Here is an 18205-nt window from a genome sequence, read left to right as displayed (position 1 = left end):
GGACATTAATACACCGTTTAACCACTGCTCCACTTATGCAGTCTTCCACAATATGTAGGAAGCCCTGCTACGAATTTCTTTTATTATTCTTCCTCCTTTATCAGGCCCACCCCTGATATTTGTGGGGCCCAGGTGAGAGTGCAGATGGAAGCTTATATATCACACATCCAAATATTTTAATGTTATAAATCAAGATAACAAATTGTTAACTAAAATATGCTCCATCCTCCTACCTTAACAAACACAACTTAAAATTAAAAAAAAAATTTAATGTAAACCTATAGTTTTTATAAGACCCAATGTCTGCAAAATATCAAAGATGGCCAATTCAATTACTGTTCCGTAAGTCTGGATGTTTTCTTGATGGTCCATCTGTGTTTGGAAGAATCATAAAATATACATAATTCATAAGCCATTATATAGTTAGCCATAAATCCTTTTCTTGTTTCTACACAATTCAGTTTTCCCCCTCAGTGAATTGACCATTCATATGCTTTCCTAGACTTTTGTCTTTCTATCTGGGTTAACTATATTTTTTGGTGATATACTAAAGTTCCTTATAGTCTAGATATTAATCCTCTCAGCTGCCTCCTGGCTTGGCCCCACCCACCTGTCAGCTTCAAATAAATAGTTTAGAAGAAGTCAAAAGGCCAAATATTTTTATTTTAAACTTTGCCTTAAAAACAACATATAGAATTATCTAACGGATTTGAATCTTGCATTTCTGTTGTCTTGTGTTTGTTTTTTACTTATCTGAGAATCCTATCATTTTATTGGTTAAACTATTTACATTTATTATATTGCTATGATAGTAGATCTTATTTTAGCCATCGTATTTCTAGTTATCTATGTGTCATACTTTTAAAATTTATTTACTTATCCTTTTCTAATACTCCCATTAGAAGAATTCAACTTTCTTATTCTATTTTAAAAGGTCTACATCCTATTTTCATTCTTACGGTGAACAATGCAACTTAATAACACTCATATTTACGCTTCTTTTTCCCTAAAAAATTTAAAGTTTATCTATATCTAAATCTTCTCTCCACCACAAAACCAAGACAAATAGCTAAGCTCACTCTCACGTTCCGATGCTCACTCTCACGTTCCGATGGCCACGTGCACTTCCACCCCACAGTGATATCATCTACAGCAGTGCTGCTCAAAATGTGCTTCATGAACAAGCACTGGTCTACAAACTGTTTGATACCAGTCTTGATATTTTAAAAAAGGACCTTTGTGTCAAAGTGTAAACCATCTGTATTACTAAGCACAGTTTAGTCCCGCTGACTTTTTTTCTCCTAGCAAGATTTTCTCAATAAAAGCAGCAGCGTCTTGATCTACTTTCCTGCACAAGCTTCCTGTCTCATCCAGATGGTAACAAACTATTTTTTGAACCGCAGTCAAAGTAGCGTTGGTCTAGACTAGAGTTTTAGTGCTAGATTGTTAGAATATGTTTTTCGGGTCATTGTTTATGTAGTCAAACTTTACTGAGCTCGATGTTCATTTTCTTCAACGCTTGATAAATGCGACTTTATTCTTTTCTTGCATTCTGTGCTGCTACTCAGAAAATTTAATGTGATTTTTATTGCTTGGTACTTGACCTGCATTTATCCTCTGGAGACTTGTAACATTTGCTTTTTGAACTTGGTGCTCTAAAATGTTAACTCAGTATGGCTGGTGTAGAGTTTCCTTCATCTATTCTGTTGTATGAGCCCTTTCAAACTGAGGTCTTACATCTTCCATTCTGGAAATTTTTCAATAATTATTTTTTCAAGTACTAACTTCCCTCCATTTAATTGACAGTGACTCCAATGATATTGATACTAACATTTCTTCTTCTATCCCTCACAGCTCTGAACATTTTTTTATTTTTCATCTTATTACCCCTTCCTAGTGCTTTCCTAGAATATTCTCCATCCTGAAGATCCAGCTCAATATTTTCTTCTTTGGTTGTATTCATTCTGCTACTCAATTATTAAACCCGTCCAGTAAGATCTTTCCTTCAAAGATAATATATTCATATCTAGTATCTCCAGTTGATTCTTTGAAGCTTCCTGTTACATGTTTCTCTATAGTCTCCCTTATCTCTCTGATGATATTTACTGTTTTTATTGTAAATTCTTTGTCCACCAGATCCATTCACTCTGATTACTTCTAGAGTGACTTTTTTGTCTTTTTTTTTTTGGCTTGTGGGTTCATAATGTGAGTTTGTGAGCTCATATTATCACGGTAAAATCAGTTAGTTATGTTGGCAAGGCAGATACAAGGGAGAGGAGTGACAGTCTGGGCCCTAGCTTGTACTAGTTTAGGCAGTAGATGGACCTCACAGCACGAAGACCATCTGGCATTACATTCTGGGGTCAATGGCTCTTTCTGTGTCCTCCTCTGAGGAGATCCTGCCTATCAGGTAACTGCCTCATACCTCTACCCCAGACATCACTCCTTTCTAAAAGTAATCATAAAGACTCTTTTGTAATCTATTGTCCAGCTCAGGAAGGAGGTAAGTAAGGAGGTTGGAGGGAATGTTGCAGGACCTAACTGCACTCAACTCCAGCTAAACACCCCAGGGCTCACCTAGTCCATCTAGGATCTGCTGTTCATACCAGTTCAATTGCTAATGTTCCTTGCTCTGCTCTCCAAAGGCCTCATCCTTCCTGACAGCAGCTGACGCAGCAGCTTGGGTTATAACCTCCTTCAACATGAAGAGTTCTCGTTTCGCCATGCTCCACTAAAATGACTAGAGCAGGTTTGTCCCAGTTTTCTCAAAAATCTCCAGAAAAATCATTCGTATTTAGAGCTGAACCTGGAATATACTTCTCCTACAAGTATATAATCTCACAACAAGTGCAGATGAGAAACTCCTCATTTTTGAATTCACCTTTTAATGTATGTGCAGGCCTGTGACGGCGGCCCTTAGAAAGGCTTGCTCACAGATTGGCCCTTGGCTGGCGTCTGAGCACTTGATTAGGAAATCTTCCCTAAGTGGTAACAGTGGCTGCCTGTATCTAAACTGCTTGTGCAAACTGCGTGGTTTACGCCGAACACCTGCTGTCCCTCTGCGAGTCTGGAAAGTCGGTGATCACAGTCAGTCACACAGGCACCAGGTGCCTACACGACCAGCCCATGATAAAAACTCAGAGCCCCAGGCTCAGGAGAACGCTCCTGGTAGACATGTCACACGTGTTGTCATAGCGTGTTACTGAAGAATTAAATGCATCCTGTGCACCTCCACTGGGAGAGGACTGACAGAAGCTCGGGACTGGTTGGTTTCCTCCAGATTTCACCTTGAGTGCTCTTCCCTTTCCCACTCTTGCTTTGTATCCTTTTACTGTGATAATTCATAGCCATGAGTACGACCATAAGCTGAGTCCTGCGATTCTGCCTAAAGAATCACCAAATTTGGGGAGTAGTCTTGGGGACCCTGACACAATCTCCCTGTGAGTGAATAAAACAATCTGAATGTATCTCAGCATCTCTGCCTCTGAAAAGCTGTCTCATTGATGCAGAGTGCCGGAGAGCACATATTTACTCCCAAGAAGGCAACGAAGATGTAAATTAGAGGTGCACCTCCAAGTAAACTTGCCCATCAAAATATAACCCTGCCTAACAGGTAATAAGAATTAAAAGGTTAATGAATTCATCAGTGAGAACAGCCAAACCCATGTTTTTTTCCAGCAAGAAAAAAAAAAACTGTATAATATAAAAACACAAGTTAAAGAGTGTTCTAAAATATTTTAATCGCGCTAGTATGGCAGAGAGATCAAACATACAACTACAAATGAGAAAACTGACTACATAAAATAATTATTTTTCTCTCTATTGAGAAAAACAAGCTTGAGGGAAGCGAGGCTCTACCCTCCTCCTCCAGACCCAAATCATTCTAAGAACTCACCTCCTACACATGAGCACTCTCTGATATTTAATCTCCAGATCTCTTTAGAGAAACGTGTTTGAACAGCAAGCACAACCTTAAAAGAAAGCTCAAAAAGCTTCTCTGAAGAAAAAAACCCTCTCTGAAGTTAGAGATATTCTCCAAAGGTACAGTAACAAAATATAAAGTGAAACTAAATGATTTGAGGAGCTCCCAAAGAAGAGGGTCATAGGAAATATGTCTTCATTGTTTTTTGTAAGATAGTAGAATAAGAAATTTCAAGAATAACAATTTATAATCTAATCAGGAAATTCGGCGGACAAGTCATACATTATGTTGCATGTGTGTGCTGTAAATGTGTGTCAACCTGTTAGGTGGTATTTAATGTAAACTTTTTTCTCTTTTTTTTTTGCTGAGGAAAATTCACCCTGAGCTAACACCTGTACCAATCCTCCTCTTTTTTTTGCTTGAGGAAGATTAGCCCTGAGTTAACATCTGTGCCAGTCCTCCTCTATTTTTTTGTGCGTGGGATACCTCCACAGCGTGGCTGGTGAGTGGAGTAGGTCCACACCCAGGATCTGAACACATGAACCTGGGCCACCGAAGCAGAGGACATGGAACTTTAACCACTCAGCCACAGGGCTGGGCCCTCTAACGTAAATTTTTAAAATGAGTGTTGCACAGAAAACTTGAGGAAAATATAATTAAATGCATTTTAAATTTAAAGAATTCATTCAAACAATTCAATTACAATTCAAGCAACTCCCGTGATACTCTCTTTCATATAATACCTTTTCCTTTCTTCCTCCCAATATTTTCCTCCTAATACAAGATTTTGAGATCCCAATTAGATTGTGACCATGTTTTTCTCTTATTTTATTCCTGGCACACAGATTAATTCCTGACATAGCAGTCACTCAATAAATGTTAATTACTGTTTTTAAAACAAGGGGAGAGGTATCGTAGGAAAAGGTTTTCTGTAAATTGGACACTGAGATCTAATCCATTACCTCTCTCTGCATCTAGACGTAAGTTGTCCTAGAGTCTCTGCCCTTGCTCCTGTCAGAGCATTCAAACCATTTCCAGCCCAGGAAGAGAGTTAATCTATGTGTATGCTGTGCTTGCTGACTCTCTGACACTCCCGAGTCTGCCTCCCCATCGAGGGCCACCTTTGCTTTCTTCATGTCTTAGATCAATTCCCTAAACATGATAACCACCAGACTTGGACATAAATTGAGACCACTCGGAACCCAATTACAGTTCATTATAGAGACAGACATCACTGAAGGAACAATTGAGATGATCCCGTCCTAAGAAAAAGATCCCACCTCTGCTCTACCTCTGTTCATTCCTTTCACTCTCGTTCGATGAACATGACAGAGTAGAACTTTGGCGTTTAGGTCAGATAGATTTTAGCAATAACAGCTGATTTACAGGAATGTGAGTAAAGTATGTAATATCTTCCCAAGTCATATTAGAGAGTAAAATCTTATTAACTTTGTGGGGAACTACCTCCTAAGCTGTCCAACAGAAGGCACTTTTTCTCAGGAGGACTATAAACACATCCTGAACTCTGCTAATTTTCACAACATAACCAGACTACTGACCTTTACCAAAGATCATGAATACCCACTGATAAGGAAATACCCTGGGTGGAAGGGAGACTTGAACTTCCTCAAGTCCAGCTTGAGGGAGGATAATATTTTGACCTGCTTAACTTGCATTCACAGACATTTTAAGCCCTAAAACTTTATCATGCCTCTCTAGAAGAGGAGTGAAATTTACATAGGACTCTCCAACCACCCTGCACGGTAGTCTGATGGCTGTGGATTTACACAAGGAACCACACAGCACCTTATAATGCTGTATTAATCAGGACTCTTGGTTGCAGATACAGAAAATCCAAGTCAAGTCAGTTTCAGTCAAAACAAGGAGAGGAACACATTGACTTGTGTGATTGGAGAGCAGAGGGACAGAGAACATGAAATTCACCATAGGTTATCAGGAGTCACGCCGCCTCCCATCCCCACCACTCAGTACCGTTTTTCTTTCTGTGTTAGCTTCATCCTTTCTTAAAGCACTGTTGGTGTCCCTCATGTAGCAGTGAAGAACAGCCATCATGAGTGCTGGACTTGCATCCCAGCATCACGACACAGGGCTCAGTGGCAGAGCCAGCTGCCCATCCAAGTTTAACGTAATAATTGGCATGGTTGGGATCACTTGCACATTACTCAAATAGTCATCATTGTCCTAATACACACAATGTACGGCCAAATCCCACCTGCTGTGATCAGAAGAGTTGACCACTGTTATTGATAGCCCTTCTAGAACCACACAGAGGGGGAGTGGGTGGCTTCTCTCTGTGTAAGGGATGCCAAACAGCAAAAACAAAAAACATACATTCACTTCAAATGTCTATATCCAACCCCGGTGACCTAGTGGTTAAGTTCAGCCCACTCTGCTTCTGCAGGCCAGGTTTGGTTCCCGGGCACAGACCTACACCATTTGTCTATCAGTGGCCATGCTGTGGCAGTGGCTCATGTACAAAATAGAGGAAGATTGGCAACAGATGTTAGCTCAGGGCAAATCTTCCTCAGTGAAAAAAAAAAAGTTAAAAATAATACTGAGGTGTTAAAAAACAAAATGTCTATATCCAAAGTAAAGTTTGATAGGAATGGCTAGAGTCACTGCCAGCACGCATCCTTGTTTACTTCATTCTGGTCACATTGGCCTCTTTGCTGTTCTTCAAACAAGACATACACACTCCTGCCTCTGAGTCTGCACTTCCACCTGGAACGCCTCCCCCGGATCATCACTTCGTTATCCCCTCACCTCCTTCAAGTCTGTGCTCAAATGTCACCTTCTCAGTGAAGACCACACTAAAATGGCAACACTCCCACATCTCAACACACACAGACACATCCTATTTCCCTACCCACCTTTAGCTTTTCCCCAAGAATTTATTACCTAACATACTCTGTATTTTACTTATCTTATTTATTGTCACAAGACAATAACGTAAGGACAGAAATATTTTTCTGTTTCATTTATTCACTCATATATCTCCAGTTCCTAATACAGTGCCTGGCATGTAATCAGTGCTTATTAAATATTTGATGAATGAACAAAAGATGAAATTGAGCGGGGGTGCCTTATCACTCTCAGTGTTAGATAATTTGCACTACAGTACTATACAGGGAGGAGTACAGCACAGGACAGTGCATGAATACAGTGCTCATTTATCCACCTCCCCAGGCTACCACAGTTTAGCAAAGTTATGTCCTGACCTCAGTGCTGTGGAAGTAGAACAAGGGTGGGTTTTCCACAGTTCTCTGGGAGGAGTGCTAAGATGCCCTGAGATCAATTCAAGCGCTATCTCCTATCCTTGTTATGTTTGGGCAATCTGCATGACGTAAGCAGCTGCTTGGTTTCCTAATCCACATTCCCTTTCCCCACTAGGACTTAATCCTATTCTGAATCTCAGCCCTGATACCCTGCCTAGCCAGGAGGCTAGATCCTGACTCCCAATCCAAAGTCGTTGGCTGGGGTACTGCTTCAGCCAGACAGACCACCTGGAACCAAGATGCTGCCAACAACCAGAGTCAGAATACTGCCAGAACACAGAGAGTACTATTGCAACATCCTATCCACCAACTGAATGCCCTTCGACACCAATGTGGCCTGATTTTCCTGGACTTTGACCATTCTCTGTGGACTCCGTGATTTCCATTGCAGCTCTGCAATGGAGTTAGTTCCCCTAAGCTAATTCCTCCTGTTTCTAGCTTTTTCCCTCTCCCTGGGAAACCTCACTGCTGTGCATGCCTCTGCCTGCAGTGGAATTTAGGGAAGAGTTTAATCATATTTACCCAGGGAAAGCATAGTGTATTATTTACTCTAAATCATCTTTCCTAAGTTTGTATGCTTTGCTTACATAGATACTTTTGAAAATAGAGTAAAGGAGAAAAAAGGATGATTAAATAATTTGTTAAGTGGTTTTCCTTGTCACATGTATTTCCAGTGGATTGTTTGTTTGACCTCTCAATCTTTGGATGACAAAAACGTTTATTTTGCAAAAACTGTCCTGTCAAGTGATTGTGGATCCACAGCTACGTAGGATTACAGAAGGAGGACTGTGATGTCTGTTAATGCCTGAATACCTCCCAAACCCCTCTGAGAATTGGAAAAAGTCCTCGATGCTCTGGTTTATTTCCAAACCTGGGACCTGAAGGTTAAGAAATGAAATAGCACATACGAAAGCACTTTCAAAGTTCGGAGCTGTCTGCAAATGGACTCACATTCATTTGAAAATTTGTTATTAGGATACAAGTAGTATTATCAATCAGTGAAGAAAAGATGGATTATTTAATAAATATTATCAAGGCAACTAGCTAACCATTTCAAAAAAAAATAAAGCTGAATTCCTAGCTGACTCTTTCCTTTAAAATAAATTCCAGATGTATCAAGTATTTAACTGCAAAGGAACATTAAACTACTAGAAGAAAAGATAGGTTAATTTGTTTATAATCTTAGAAGAAATTTCTAAACATAACACAAAGCTAAGAATACATAAAAGACTGTTCAGTTTGGCCACCTACAAATTAAAAATCTGTGCAACCAAAAGTACTATTTAAAAACCAAAAGATAAACACATTGGGAAAGATATTTGGAAAACATGACAGACAAGAGGTCAATGTTCTGAATAATTAAAGTTATAAATCAAATTTTTAAAGGTGAATAATCTAATACCCCTTTTATTTTGGCAAAAAAAGAAACAAAAATGACCTAACAAAATGTCAAAATATGTTCATCCCCTCTAAAATCAGGAAAATATGAACTGAAACAAGAAATGAGTTTTTCATCTATTATATTGTCAAGATTATACAACATGATAATACTCTAGTTTTATAGAATCTGCTTTGATACTGTAGTACTTTGTTATTAGGGAGTAATTTGGTGCAATTTCTTTATAGGATAATTTTCAACAAAGATATAAAAAATCTAAATGCACATACCCTATGACCATCAAGTCCTCTTCTGGGAATTTATCTACTTCCATAAGTGTGCAAAGATATCGATTCATGAACACTCACTGTAGCATTGTTTGTAATAAGAAAACCTAATTAGTGACCAATAGGACACTAGGAAAATAAATGAAATAATATGCCTCCTACTAAAAGCAATCAGTAGGTCAGTACCCATTGCTACAGAAAGACTTCCAAATATATTGTTAAAAGGAAAAAAATGCCCTAGGCCAGTATTTGGAATTAAAATACAGACACAGCAATATATGTATCCAAAATGTCCAGATGTGTACAATAAAGTATTTTATTATGGGGAGCTGGGATTAGAGGATGGAGAAAAGCCTCCGGGCCTAAAGCAAAGTTCAATCAAAAATTAGTCAGCCAGGGGCTGGCCCCGTGGCCGAGTGGTTAAGTTCATGCACTCTGCTGCAGGCGGCCCAGCGTTTCGCTGGTTCGAATCCTGGGTGCCGATATGGCACTGCTCATCAAACCACGCTGAGGCAGCATCCCACATACCACAACTAGAAGGACCCACAACGAAGAATATACAACTATGTACCGGGGGGGGCTTTGGGGAGAAAAAGGAAAAAATAAAAAAAATAAAAAATTAGCCAGCCAGCCACAGGTCAGGCTGCTCTCAAAGTCCTCGGTCCTGTTCGTTAATTTTTGTATCACATTCATTCATTGAACAACCTGGGGAACTGCTCAAAGGGCCGGGAGTTAATATTCCTCCGCTGTTTGTTGCTGATGTTTTAGAAGACCTATAGTTTTTTAAGTAGGACTATCTTTCAGTTACTCATTTCATCATACGATACCTGTGTCTCCCATTCCAGGGCTGATCAGTTTGAATTGCTTTGAGAAGAAACTTTTGAAATAAAATGTCAGAATGTAACTTCCACGAAACAACTCCATAACACCGGTGCAAAATTGTTTTTGCTTTCATTCTGTAAGAAATCTCTAAAATTTAATGACATTTCCTACAGGTTTGGAGGAGGCTGAAATATGGGCAGTCTCTCCCCTGAAAACCAGGTGCTGCTTCACCCCCATTTCTCATCAGCCCTGTTCTTTTTTCACAAAAGTTTCCTTGCGATGTGTCGTCAACATCAATGATCGTGAGATAAGCAGAAACTGTGAAGTGCAAACGGGCCTGGAATCCACCAGAGCTTCACACGTTTTCTTCTTTGCTTGAGACTCAAGGACCAAACAGTCAGACATGTCTTTTCACCTCTGGAAACCGTTAAACAGTCTCCTCACTGCGACATACAAGTCAAAGGCACAGTCATCGGGGACAGAGTGCGAAAGGCAGCCAGCAAAGGGGGCAACTCCTGCCTCCGTATCCTGGACCCGAAGAGCTTAGGCGGGAACGAGCGAGGAAAGCGGAGACTACAATTCCCAGCAGGCGTAGCGGGAGCGGAGACACGCACACGCAGCCGAGACCCTAGGAATGAGGTCCCGCTGCGGGGCTTCTGGGAGAGGAAAATGGCCGCACCGGGGCTGCGACCTGGCCTGGGCAGGCTTTTTGAGATGCCGGCGGCGCTGGGGCGCGTGCGCCGAGCTTACGGCACATCCCAGGCTTTCGCGGAGGTTCTGCGGCTGCCAAAGAAGCAATTGACGAAACTCGTGTTCCCGCTACAGGAACTCGAGCGGCACCTTGTCCCCGACTCGAAGCATGAGTTTCACCTGAAGATCTTCGACCCGAGCCTGGAGGACATCGCGAGAGCGGAGAGCATCTTCACCGCCACCGCTCAGAACCGCATCGAGTACCTGAGTTCCGCCGAGCGCCTGGACCACGCCCCGGCCCTCCCCCGGCCGGAGGTGAGAGCGCGGCCGCCCGCTGGTCGCGCGGGCTTGGCGGGGATTTTCATATCACCTGTTTCTTGTCAACGAACGAGAGCTATTTTCTAGCTTTGTGTGGACGCATATAATTATCTTAACTAAATAAGCATGTATCACTTTAATTAGTTTGGTGATGAATATAGAAGACTTTAAAAGGTTTTCAAACCCAAACTAAACATTCAAAACATTGCCTTTTTATCTTTTTCCTATATAATTAAAGGAGGGAGAACATGCCGAGACAAATTAGAAAAAGTGAAGGATATGAAAAGCATAATAGTTTCACAAATGAGGTAATCCCTATCGATATGTAATTTTCACCCAATCTAAATTTCCTATCATATGCAAAAATATAGAGATGGCAATAATGTAGAGTTTTTAAAAAAAACTGTGCTGAAATTCCCTGAGTGTGCGTTTTATGCATGTCCTGCAGTTTAAAATATTTTGTTCTAAGTCTGCTGAAAGAAGGCTCGTATCTTCTTACATATTTGCAGTAACTGCAGCACTGCATCGAAACTTTTCTTCTAATATATTTAGCACTGCTGTAGTAATTTAAGAGTACATAAATCATTTAATAATTTTGAGGTAGTATCGCTTTTCGATTTAAGCTTCAAAATGACTGGACTTTTTGTGTAATTCATTTTTTAAAATTCGGTTTTATTATCTCTGTATTATCATTGGATTTAATCTGGCAGAGCATTTGAATTTATGCAGGACTCCGATCAATGCATTTTTAAGGACTGCCCTCAGTTTTGCAAAATAAATAGGATCCCTGGCCGCTGCCGGTTAAATGCCACCCAATCGTTGGTAACCAGAAATGCCCTTAAAAATTTCCAAAACACCCCCCAGGGGGCGGTACTGCCCTCGTTTAGAACCACTGATTGGTATTGTACCGCCTTCAGTATTGCGTTAAAAAGCAGAGCCACGTATATTAATGGTTAGTATCAGGAATATTTTGTTGGTTTCTACACTATAGAGGACTAAAGGAGAAAAGCTTAATTGGAACAAGAGAGAGCCGGAAAAGGAATAACCTCTTAATTACAACGGTGTTGCAGTGTCCTCATAGAGTGTGTGGGGAAATGCGGTTCCAAATGTGTGGTTGTACTTTAGAGCCAGTTTTGTTGAAATGCATCTAGTTTTTAACTTCAAAAAGCTTTGTGAATAGGGAATGCTTGCAGGTATTCTTGAGTAGCATAGTGTAATTAAAAGCACAGATTCTGAATATAGAAGACCTGAGTTCAAATTCCAGCTCCTTCACTTTCTAGCTGTATAATTTGGGGCGAGTTATTTAATCTGTATCTGCCTCTAGTTTTATCATCTGTAAGACGGGAATAATAATATTACTGACCTCACGGAGATGTTGTAAAAAGTAAATAAAATATATGTTAAGTGCTTGGAACAGTACTTGGCTCATTGAAATCATTCAGTAGATAGTAGCTGTATGTTAGAATTTGAGGTTTGACTAAACATAAGCCACTTTTTATGGCGAGGCAAGACTGAATAGGTTGGCAGATTTTTGCAGTTAATATGACATACAGCATAAAATAAAAATATATATATAAACTAGTACTCAGTTATCTTCTTTTTTCTTGTATAAGGTGTGTTTTATAGGCAGAAGCAATGTTGGAAAATCCTCTCTAATAAAGGCTTTATTTTCACTGGCCCCAGATGTTGAAGTCAGAGTCTCCAAAAAACCGGTATGTTGAAATTTATATTATGTCTGAACTATCTGTGAACTAAGATGAATAATAAATGTTGGGAGGCACAGGAAGTCGTAATTGCTAAGTTCCTAGAAAAGTGATTCTTTCAAACAAGTAGTGAATTAAGACATTTCATTAATGCTTGTGTATTTCTCTGAAGAAAAGGAAGTGTGTCTGGACTCATTTTAGTAGTCTAGCCGGATCTTTAGGAAATCTTTAGGAAAGATCTTTGGAAAATCTTCCTCGGTCCAGATCTTTTCCAGAGAGTTGTTCTATTGTCATTCTGTATTTGCTTCCGGGAGAACGATCATCTAGTTCTACACTGATTTTAGAAGAAACAGCTTTGAAGTGGTTTTTTTCCTCCTATAATTTCGTATACCTTGCTAACTCATATACATACACCAATCAGGCAGTCCCCAGTTTACCCAGGGCCAAATTATGTGCTTATTATCCCAGCCAGTCTGGTGTAGTAGCTTTCCGTCATTTTCTAATTTCCTCCACTTCCTTCTCGATGATGCAGACTCTACCGATGCTGAAGATACCCTTTCCTCAAATCTCACCCCCAGTTCCCCTCACTTTATTATCTATCCATGACAGAATGTTCCCACCAGCCCAGTGCTCACTGCCCCCCCTCCTTTCATTGGAACCCTTCCATGAGGCTTCACTAGTTTTCTCTGCTCCCCACTTCTTCACGTAGCTGATTCCCTGGCTCCATCACTGGTGAGTGTTGTCATTTGTTACCCCCCATCCTCATTCCTGCCCTGCCTCACCAGATGACCCAGCTAAACTTCACCTCTGTGTAGGAGGTTCCTTTCATGCTGTGGGAGGACAATAGGAGAAATTCTTGACATTCCTGATCTGTAATTCTAAAATCATTTTCCCAAAGATAGACACATAAGCCAACTGGGAACCTAAGCACCATTTATAAAAGCTTTCCTCTGAAAATATTTGTTCTAAGTTCCAAATAATTGGCTTTTCAGATTGTTTATCTTAATCTTTCCTTTTCTGATTAATAAATGTGGACACAAAACCATGAATAAACCAGTTTTATCATCTTTATGTCAATTTTAGTTGCATAGATATAGTGTTGTATGTGTTTTAGAAAATGTTTTAATGAAAGCACTAAAACCCATCTAATGAAACATGCAAAACATCTTGATTTAGGGAAGCAGTAGTCTAGTGTAATAAACTGTCAGGCTTTGCATCTAGGTTTTATGAAAACCTGCGTGACTGACGGTAAGCATTTAATTTAACCTATTTGTGCCGTAATCATTCCTCTTTAAGGGGAGATACATTATTCATCAGAGAATACTGACGAATGCAGTCACACCATTTAGAACAGGGTAACTTTTTCACTGAAGGAGGGATAACAAAATAGGAAAGACTCCAAAATATTTTGCCTACATATTTCTCATATGGAATCTAAAGTTTTTCTTAAGTCATTTAGATCCTTTTTAAAAAAAAGAAATGAACTGGAGGGGAGAAGTGGTATCATCTAAGCTCATCTCTAGCCACTTCCCTTCTGTCTTCTCTTCCTGTGTCATCAGCACAGCTAGGATGATCCATAGACTGCTTAGGCTTTTAACAAATATTGTTGATTGAATAGAAAATATTTTGAGTCATGAAATTTATGAAGGACATATTTTAAGGAAGCTTTTGTTTTTCCATTTACTTTATCAGGGGCACACAAAGAAAATGAATTTTTTCAAAGTTGGAAAATATTTTACATTGGTGGACATGCCAGGTTATGGCTATAGAGCGCCTGAAGATTTTGTTGACATGGTAGAGACCTATCTAAAAGAACGAAAGAAGTAAGGAAAAACATTTCTTATGATAGTTATACATTTAACCCAAAAGCATGGTTTCATTAATAGAGCATTCTGCACATAATGAACACTTCAGTTTTATCAAATGACTTCTTTTAGAAAGGCCATTTTATTCTCAGAATATTCTCCAATACAATATTTAGGACCAAGGTATGTACTGCTTGGTTAGTTTTTTCCTATAGGTTAGCTTAATCTTAAATTCAAATGTTTTCCTAAATTGAGACTATAAATAGTACTTCAGCAGAGTTTATTAATTTTTTTATACCAAACTCTTAGCTGGCTAATTTTGCAAATGAAAATTGTGGGTTAATTCGGTATTTACCAGATTTAAATAAACTTCAGTAAATTCTGATCATTCTTAAAATACTTCTGAGATCACATCCTCTGTAAGTGTTACCTTTGTATTGTCTCCATAGGTAGTTCTATCTTTTTTTTTTTTCAGTGAGGAAGATCAGCCCTGAGCTAACATCTGTGTCAGTCTTCCTCTGTTTTGTATGTGGGACGCTGCCACAGCATGGCTTGATGAGCAGTGTGTATGTCTGTGCCCGGGATCTGAACCTTCGAACCCCGGGCCACCAAAGCAGAGCATGCAAACTTAACCACTGTGCCACTGGCCCAGCCCCTGGCAGTTGTATTTTTCAAGCCTTGCCTGATATATGGAAAAATTAAGTTAAACTTTTGAAGTGTAAAAAAGTGTTTACATGTATCTTGCTTGTTGTGACTTTACATAGAAACTAAGATGAAATATTTACACAAGAAAATGCAAAATGTGTATCTGGTTTCTGTTATCTGTTGGTTTTAAAGTAATGTTTGAAAATTTAGACATTTTTATGATAACTTATAGTTAATTGGGTCATGCCTCCTTTTCTCACTAGAGTTCAAGCTCTTAAAGGAAGGGGCTCACTCATCTTTGTATCCAGTCCCAGGCAGAGTGTCATATGTTCAATACATGATATTGAAATAAATGAATATTTAGTGAATTTAGTTATTGAAACTAAATAGCATTGAGACCTATTGGACTGTAGGATGCACTTCCTGGTGAATTGAGAATTCTGTTTGCCTAAAGAAATTTTTAAATTTTGGATCAAGAATTATTCAAAGGGAAATTTCTTTTTTTTTTTTTAAGAGATTGGCACCTGAACCAACAACTGTTGCCAATCTTTTTTTTCTTCTGCTTTTTCTCCCTAAATCCCCTCAGTAGATAGTTGTATATTTTAGTTGCAGATCCTTCTTGTTGTGGCATATGTGACGCCGCCTCAGCGTGGCCTGATGAGTGGTGCCATGTCTGTGCCCAGGATCTGAACCAGCGAAACCCTGGGCCACCGCAGCAGAGGGAGTGAACTTAACCACTTGGCCACGGGGCTGGCTTCTCAAAGGGAAATTTCTTAGTATCATGAGGGTCAGAGGGAGAAATGAATGAGTGTATTTTGTATTGCCATTAATCTTCATTTTTTGCATTCTTATAGTTTGATGAGAACATTTTTGTTAGTGGATAGTGTTGTCGGAATTCAAAAAACAGACAATATTGCTGTAGAAATGTGTGAAGAATTTGCATTACCTTACGTGGTAAGTATTTCTTTTGAATCATGCTTGTGATTAGAAATACCAGTTGTGTGTGTGTGTGTGTGTCTGTCTTTTTCTGGGAGAGATTTGTGCTGAGCTAACATCTGTTGCCAATCTTCCTCTCTCTCTCTCTCTCTTTTTTTTTTTCTCCCCAAAGCCCCAGTACATAGTTGTAGGTCCTTCTAGTTCTTCTGAGTGAGCTGCCGCCACAGCATGGCTAGTGACAGATGAGCGGTGTGGTTCCACGTCCAGAAACCGAACCCGGGGGTGGGGAGGCCGAAGCAGAGCATGCTGAGCTTTAACGACTGAGCCATCAGGGCTGGCTCTGTGTGTGTGTCTTTCTAATGAATGAGCGTGTCTTGTCTTCTCAAGAGATAAAGGAGTGCCTTTTGAATAATCTTTTTGGTTATGAGCCATTAATATTAAAATAAATTCTGTGGTACTTTTATTCTCTTCGCCTTCTCTCAGCTTTAAGTCTTTGAAATTCGAGTCAAAGGAAAGATTTTTAAGCTGTTATTTAGTATTCCTAAGTGCTTTTCTTTATATTTTTTTATGGCAATATAAGTGATTGTCTAAAACATGCTAGTAGCTCTTTAATAGCAGGTTGGCAGATAGTACGTATCAGAATGTAAATAAAACTGCAATTGAAAAATTTGCTAAACTGATTTGGAATTTAAGAACCATTACGGGAACATAGCAGGCTCCAGCACACAAGTAGGATTTTTATTTTCTTAAAGAAAACAAAATTTCTTCCAGTAATATCTTACCAGTGTTCTTTCTGTAGTTTGCCCTAGAATAGAATACAGATTAATAGGTTGGTATCCACATTTATTTTGCTTCAAGAGTTTTCGAGATAAAATAGCACTCTTAAAGTTCCTTTTAAAGGAAAAGTGAAGAATACATTGATAATAATTTGGTTTCCAAAAAATGTCAGAAAACCACTAAAATGTAACAGTGGAGTTTAATGCAAATCAAACCGTGTTACTAGTCAACAACGTTTTTGTATTCTTGGGGTTATGGAATTGTTGGAAAAACCCTGTGAACTATTAGAGATAACTTACCGTATGAGGAGCCAAAGGATTGATAAACTTAGTCACATAGTTAAAAATGCCCAAATATTGCCAAACTGGCTTTATTAAGTAATACTATTCCTGATTTAGTATCATAGGGACCAGCTTGTGAAATCATACATTGTCCTCAGTTCTAACTTTAAGGAAATATTACTTTCTTCTTTGGAAAAGAGATTGTGATAGAGGAATTATATCTCCATTTAAATATCAGCATATTTGCCTCTCTGAGGAAAGACTCCCATTTGGAGTGATTCACAGGTCATTAGAAACCGCACACCTTCTGCTTTTCTCTCTTTCTGCCATTAACATTTTTCATAACTCAAAAGCATAAGTGATTAATCAGGAAATTTAATTTTATAGAAATTCCCCAGGAAAACCTGATAGATCAAGGTTTTACTTTTTAATTGATTTTGTAATCATCCATACCTTGACCTTCCTCTAGTATGAAATTGCCTTTGAATAAGTAAATTATTATAAGTAATTACTAGAAAGCCTAGTAAATTCTCTGGTTACTTGGAATATAAATGTATATAACTTGGAATATAACTACAGTGGATACAACCTAAAAATAGCCTGATTTCTAATTTTTACTTTAGATTGTTACATATAAGGTGGAACTATTTTGTAGGTCAAAATTGATTATAAGTTGGCAATTTTATAAGGATCAACCTAATAATACTCACTTATATATCTTAGACCACATATATATGGTGATCATATAAAACATTTGACTTATGGCAATTGCAGATATGGCTCCAGGGTCCTTTTCACTGGCCTTGAATCCATGATGGGGCCTCAGGCAGCGGTAAACAGGAACACGCAGTGTATGCTTTATACAATGCATACGTTAACTCACTCAGGCTTCACAGTAACTCCATTGGGGGTATTGCTTTTCTTTTATAGCTGGGAAACAACTGGAGAGATTAAGAAACTTGCATGGGTCACCTAGTTGTTATTGAAAATTTGTAGCTAAAATATGTAAAACTCTATATTAAGAAATACTTTATTTCTAATGCTTAAATATTTATTTCCTTACAGATGGTATTAACAAAAATTGACAAATCTTCCAAGGGACATCTTTTAAAACAAGTGCTTCAGATCCAGAAATTTGTTGACACTAAAACACAAGGATGTTTTCCTCAGTTGTTTCCTGTGAGGTAAGAGTTGAATTGTTTTTGTAACTTAATGTACTAACAACCTTTAGTATTAAATGAGTTTTTCTTAAATTGAGGTACCACCTAAAATTAGAGGAATTTGGAAGACCATGCACTTAGCCATGATTTACTGGTACAACCCATCAACATTTTTATTTTTTTCA

General features: G+C 38.8%; 2 protein-coding genes and 1 long non-coding RNA gene across 6 annotated transcripts in view; 1 reads left to right on the top strand and 2 right to left on the bottom strand.

Annotated features, from left to right (window-relative positions):
- Positions 1-10679, bottom strand: part of CD200R1 (CD200 receptor 1) — a 56970-nt gene extending 46291 nt beyond the window's left edge. Inside the window, exon 1 of one of the 2 annotated variants that reach the window (XM_014732888.3) lies at positions 9711-10679. The gene's annotated coding sequence lies outside the window, so the exon portion shown is untranslated. The remainder of the gene's footprint in view (positions 1-9710) is intronic. The other variant, XM_014732887.3, reaches the window with a different exon arrangement.
- GTPBP8 (GTP binding protein 8) overlaps positions 10362-18205 on the top strand; it is a 23072-nt gene continuing 15228 nt past the window's right edge. For 2 of the 3 annotated variants that reach the window (XM_070243830.1, XM_070243829.1), the window contains exons 1-5: positions 10375-10710; positions 12327-12425; positions 14109-14239; positions 15721-15820; positions 17926-18044. In XM_070243830.1, the coding sequence (XP_070099931.1) occupies positions 10375-10710; positions 12327-12425; positions 14109-14239; positions 15721-15820; positions 17926-18044 (785 nt within the window). Of the gene's footprint in view, positions 10711-12326; positions 12426-14108; positions 14240-15720; positions 15821-17925; positions 18045-18205 lie in introns of all 3 variants that reach the window. The other variant, XM_001502953.7, reaches the window with a different exon arrangement.
- LOC138919265 (uncharacterized) lies at positions 16520-17801 on the bottom strand. Its single transcript, XR_011429295.1, has 2 exons — positions 17571-17801; positions 16520-16607 (listed from the first exon to the last, which is right to left on the bottom strand). It is a non-coding gene; the product is annotated as an uncharacterized lncRNA (long non-coding RNA).

Source organism: Equus caballus, chromosome 19 (genome assembly GCF_041296265.1).
Source record: "Equus caballus isolate H_3958 breed thoroughbred chromosome 19, TB-T2T, whole genome shotgun sequence".
NCBI classification, from domain to species: Eukaryota; Metazoa; Chordata; class Mammalia; order Perissodactyla; family Equidae; genus Equus; species Equus caballus.
This window is presented reverse-complemented; position numbering and strand designations above follow the sequence as displayed.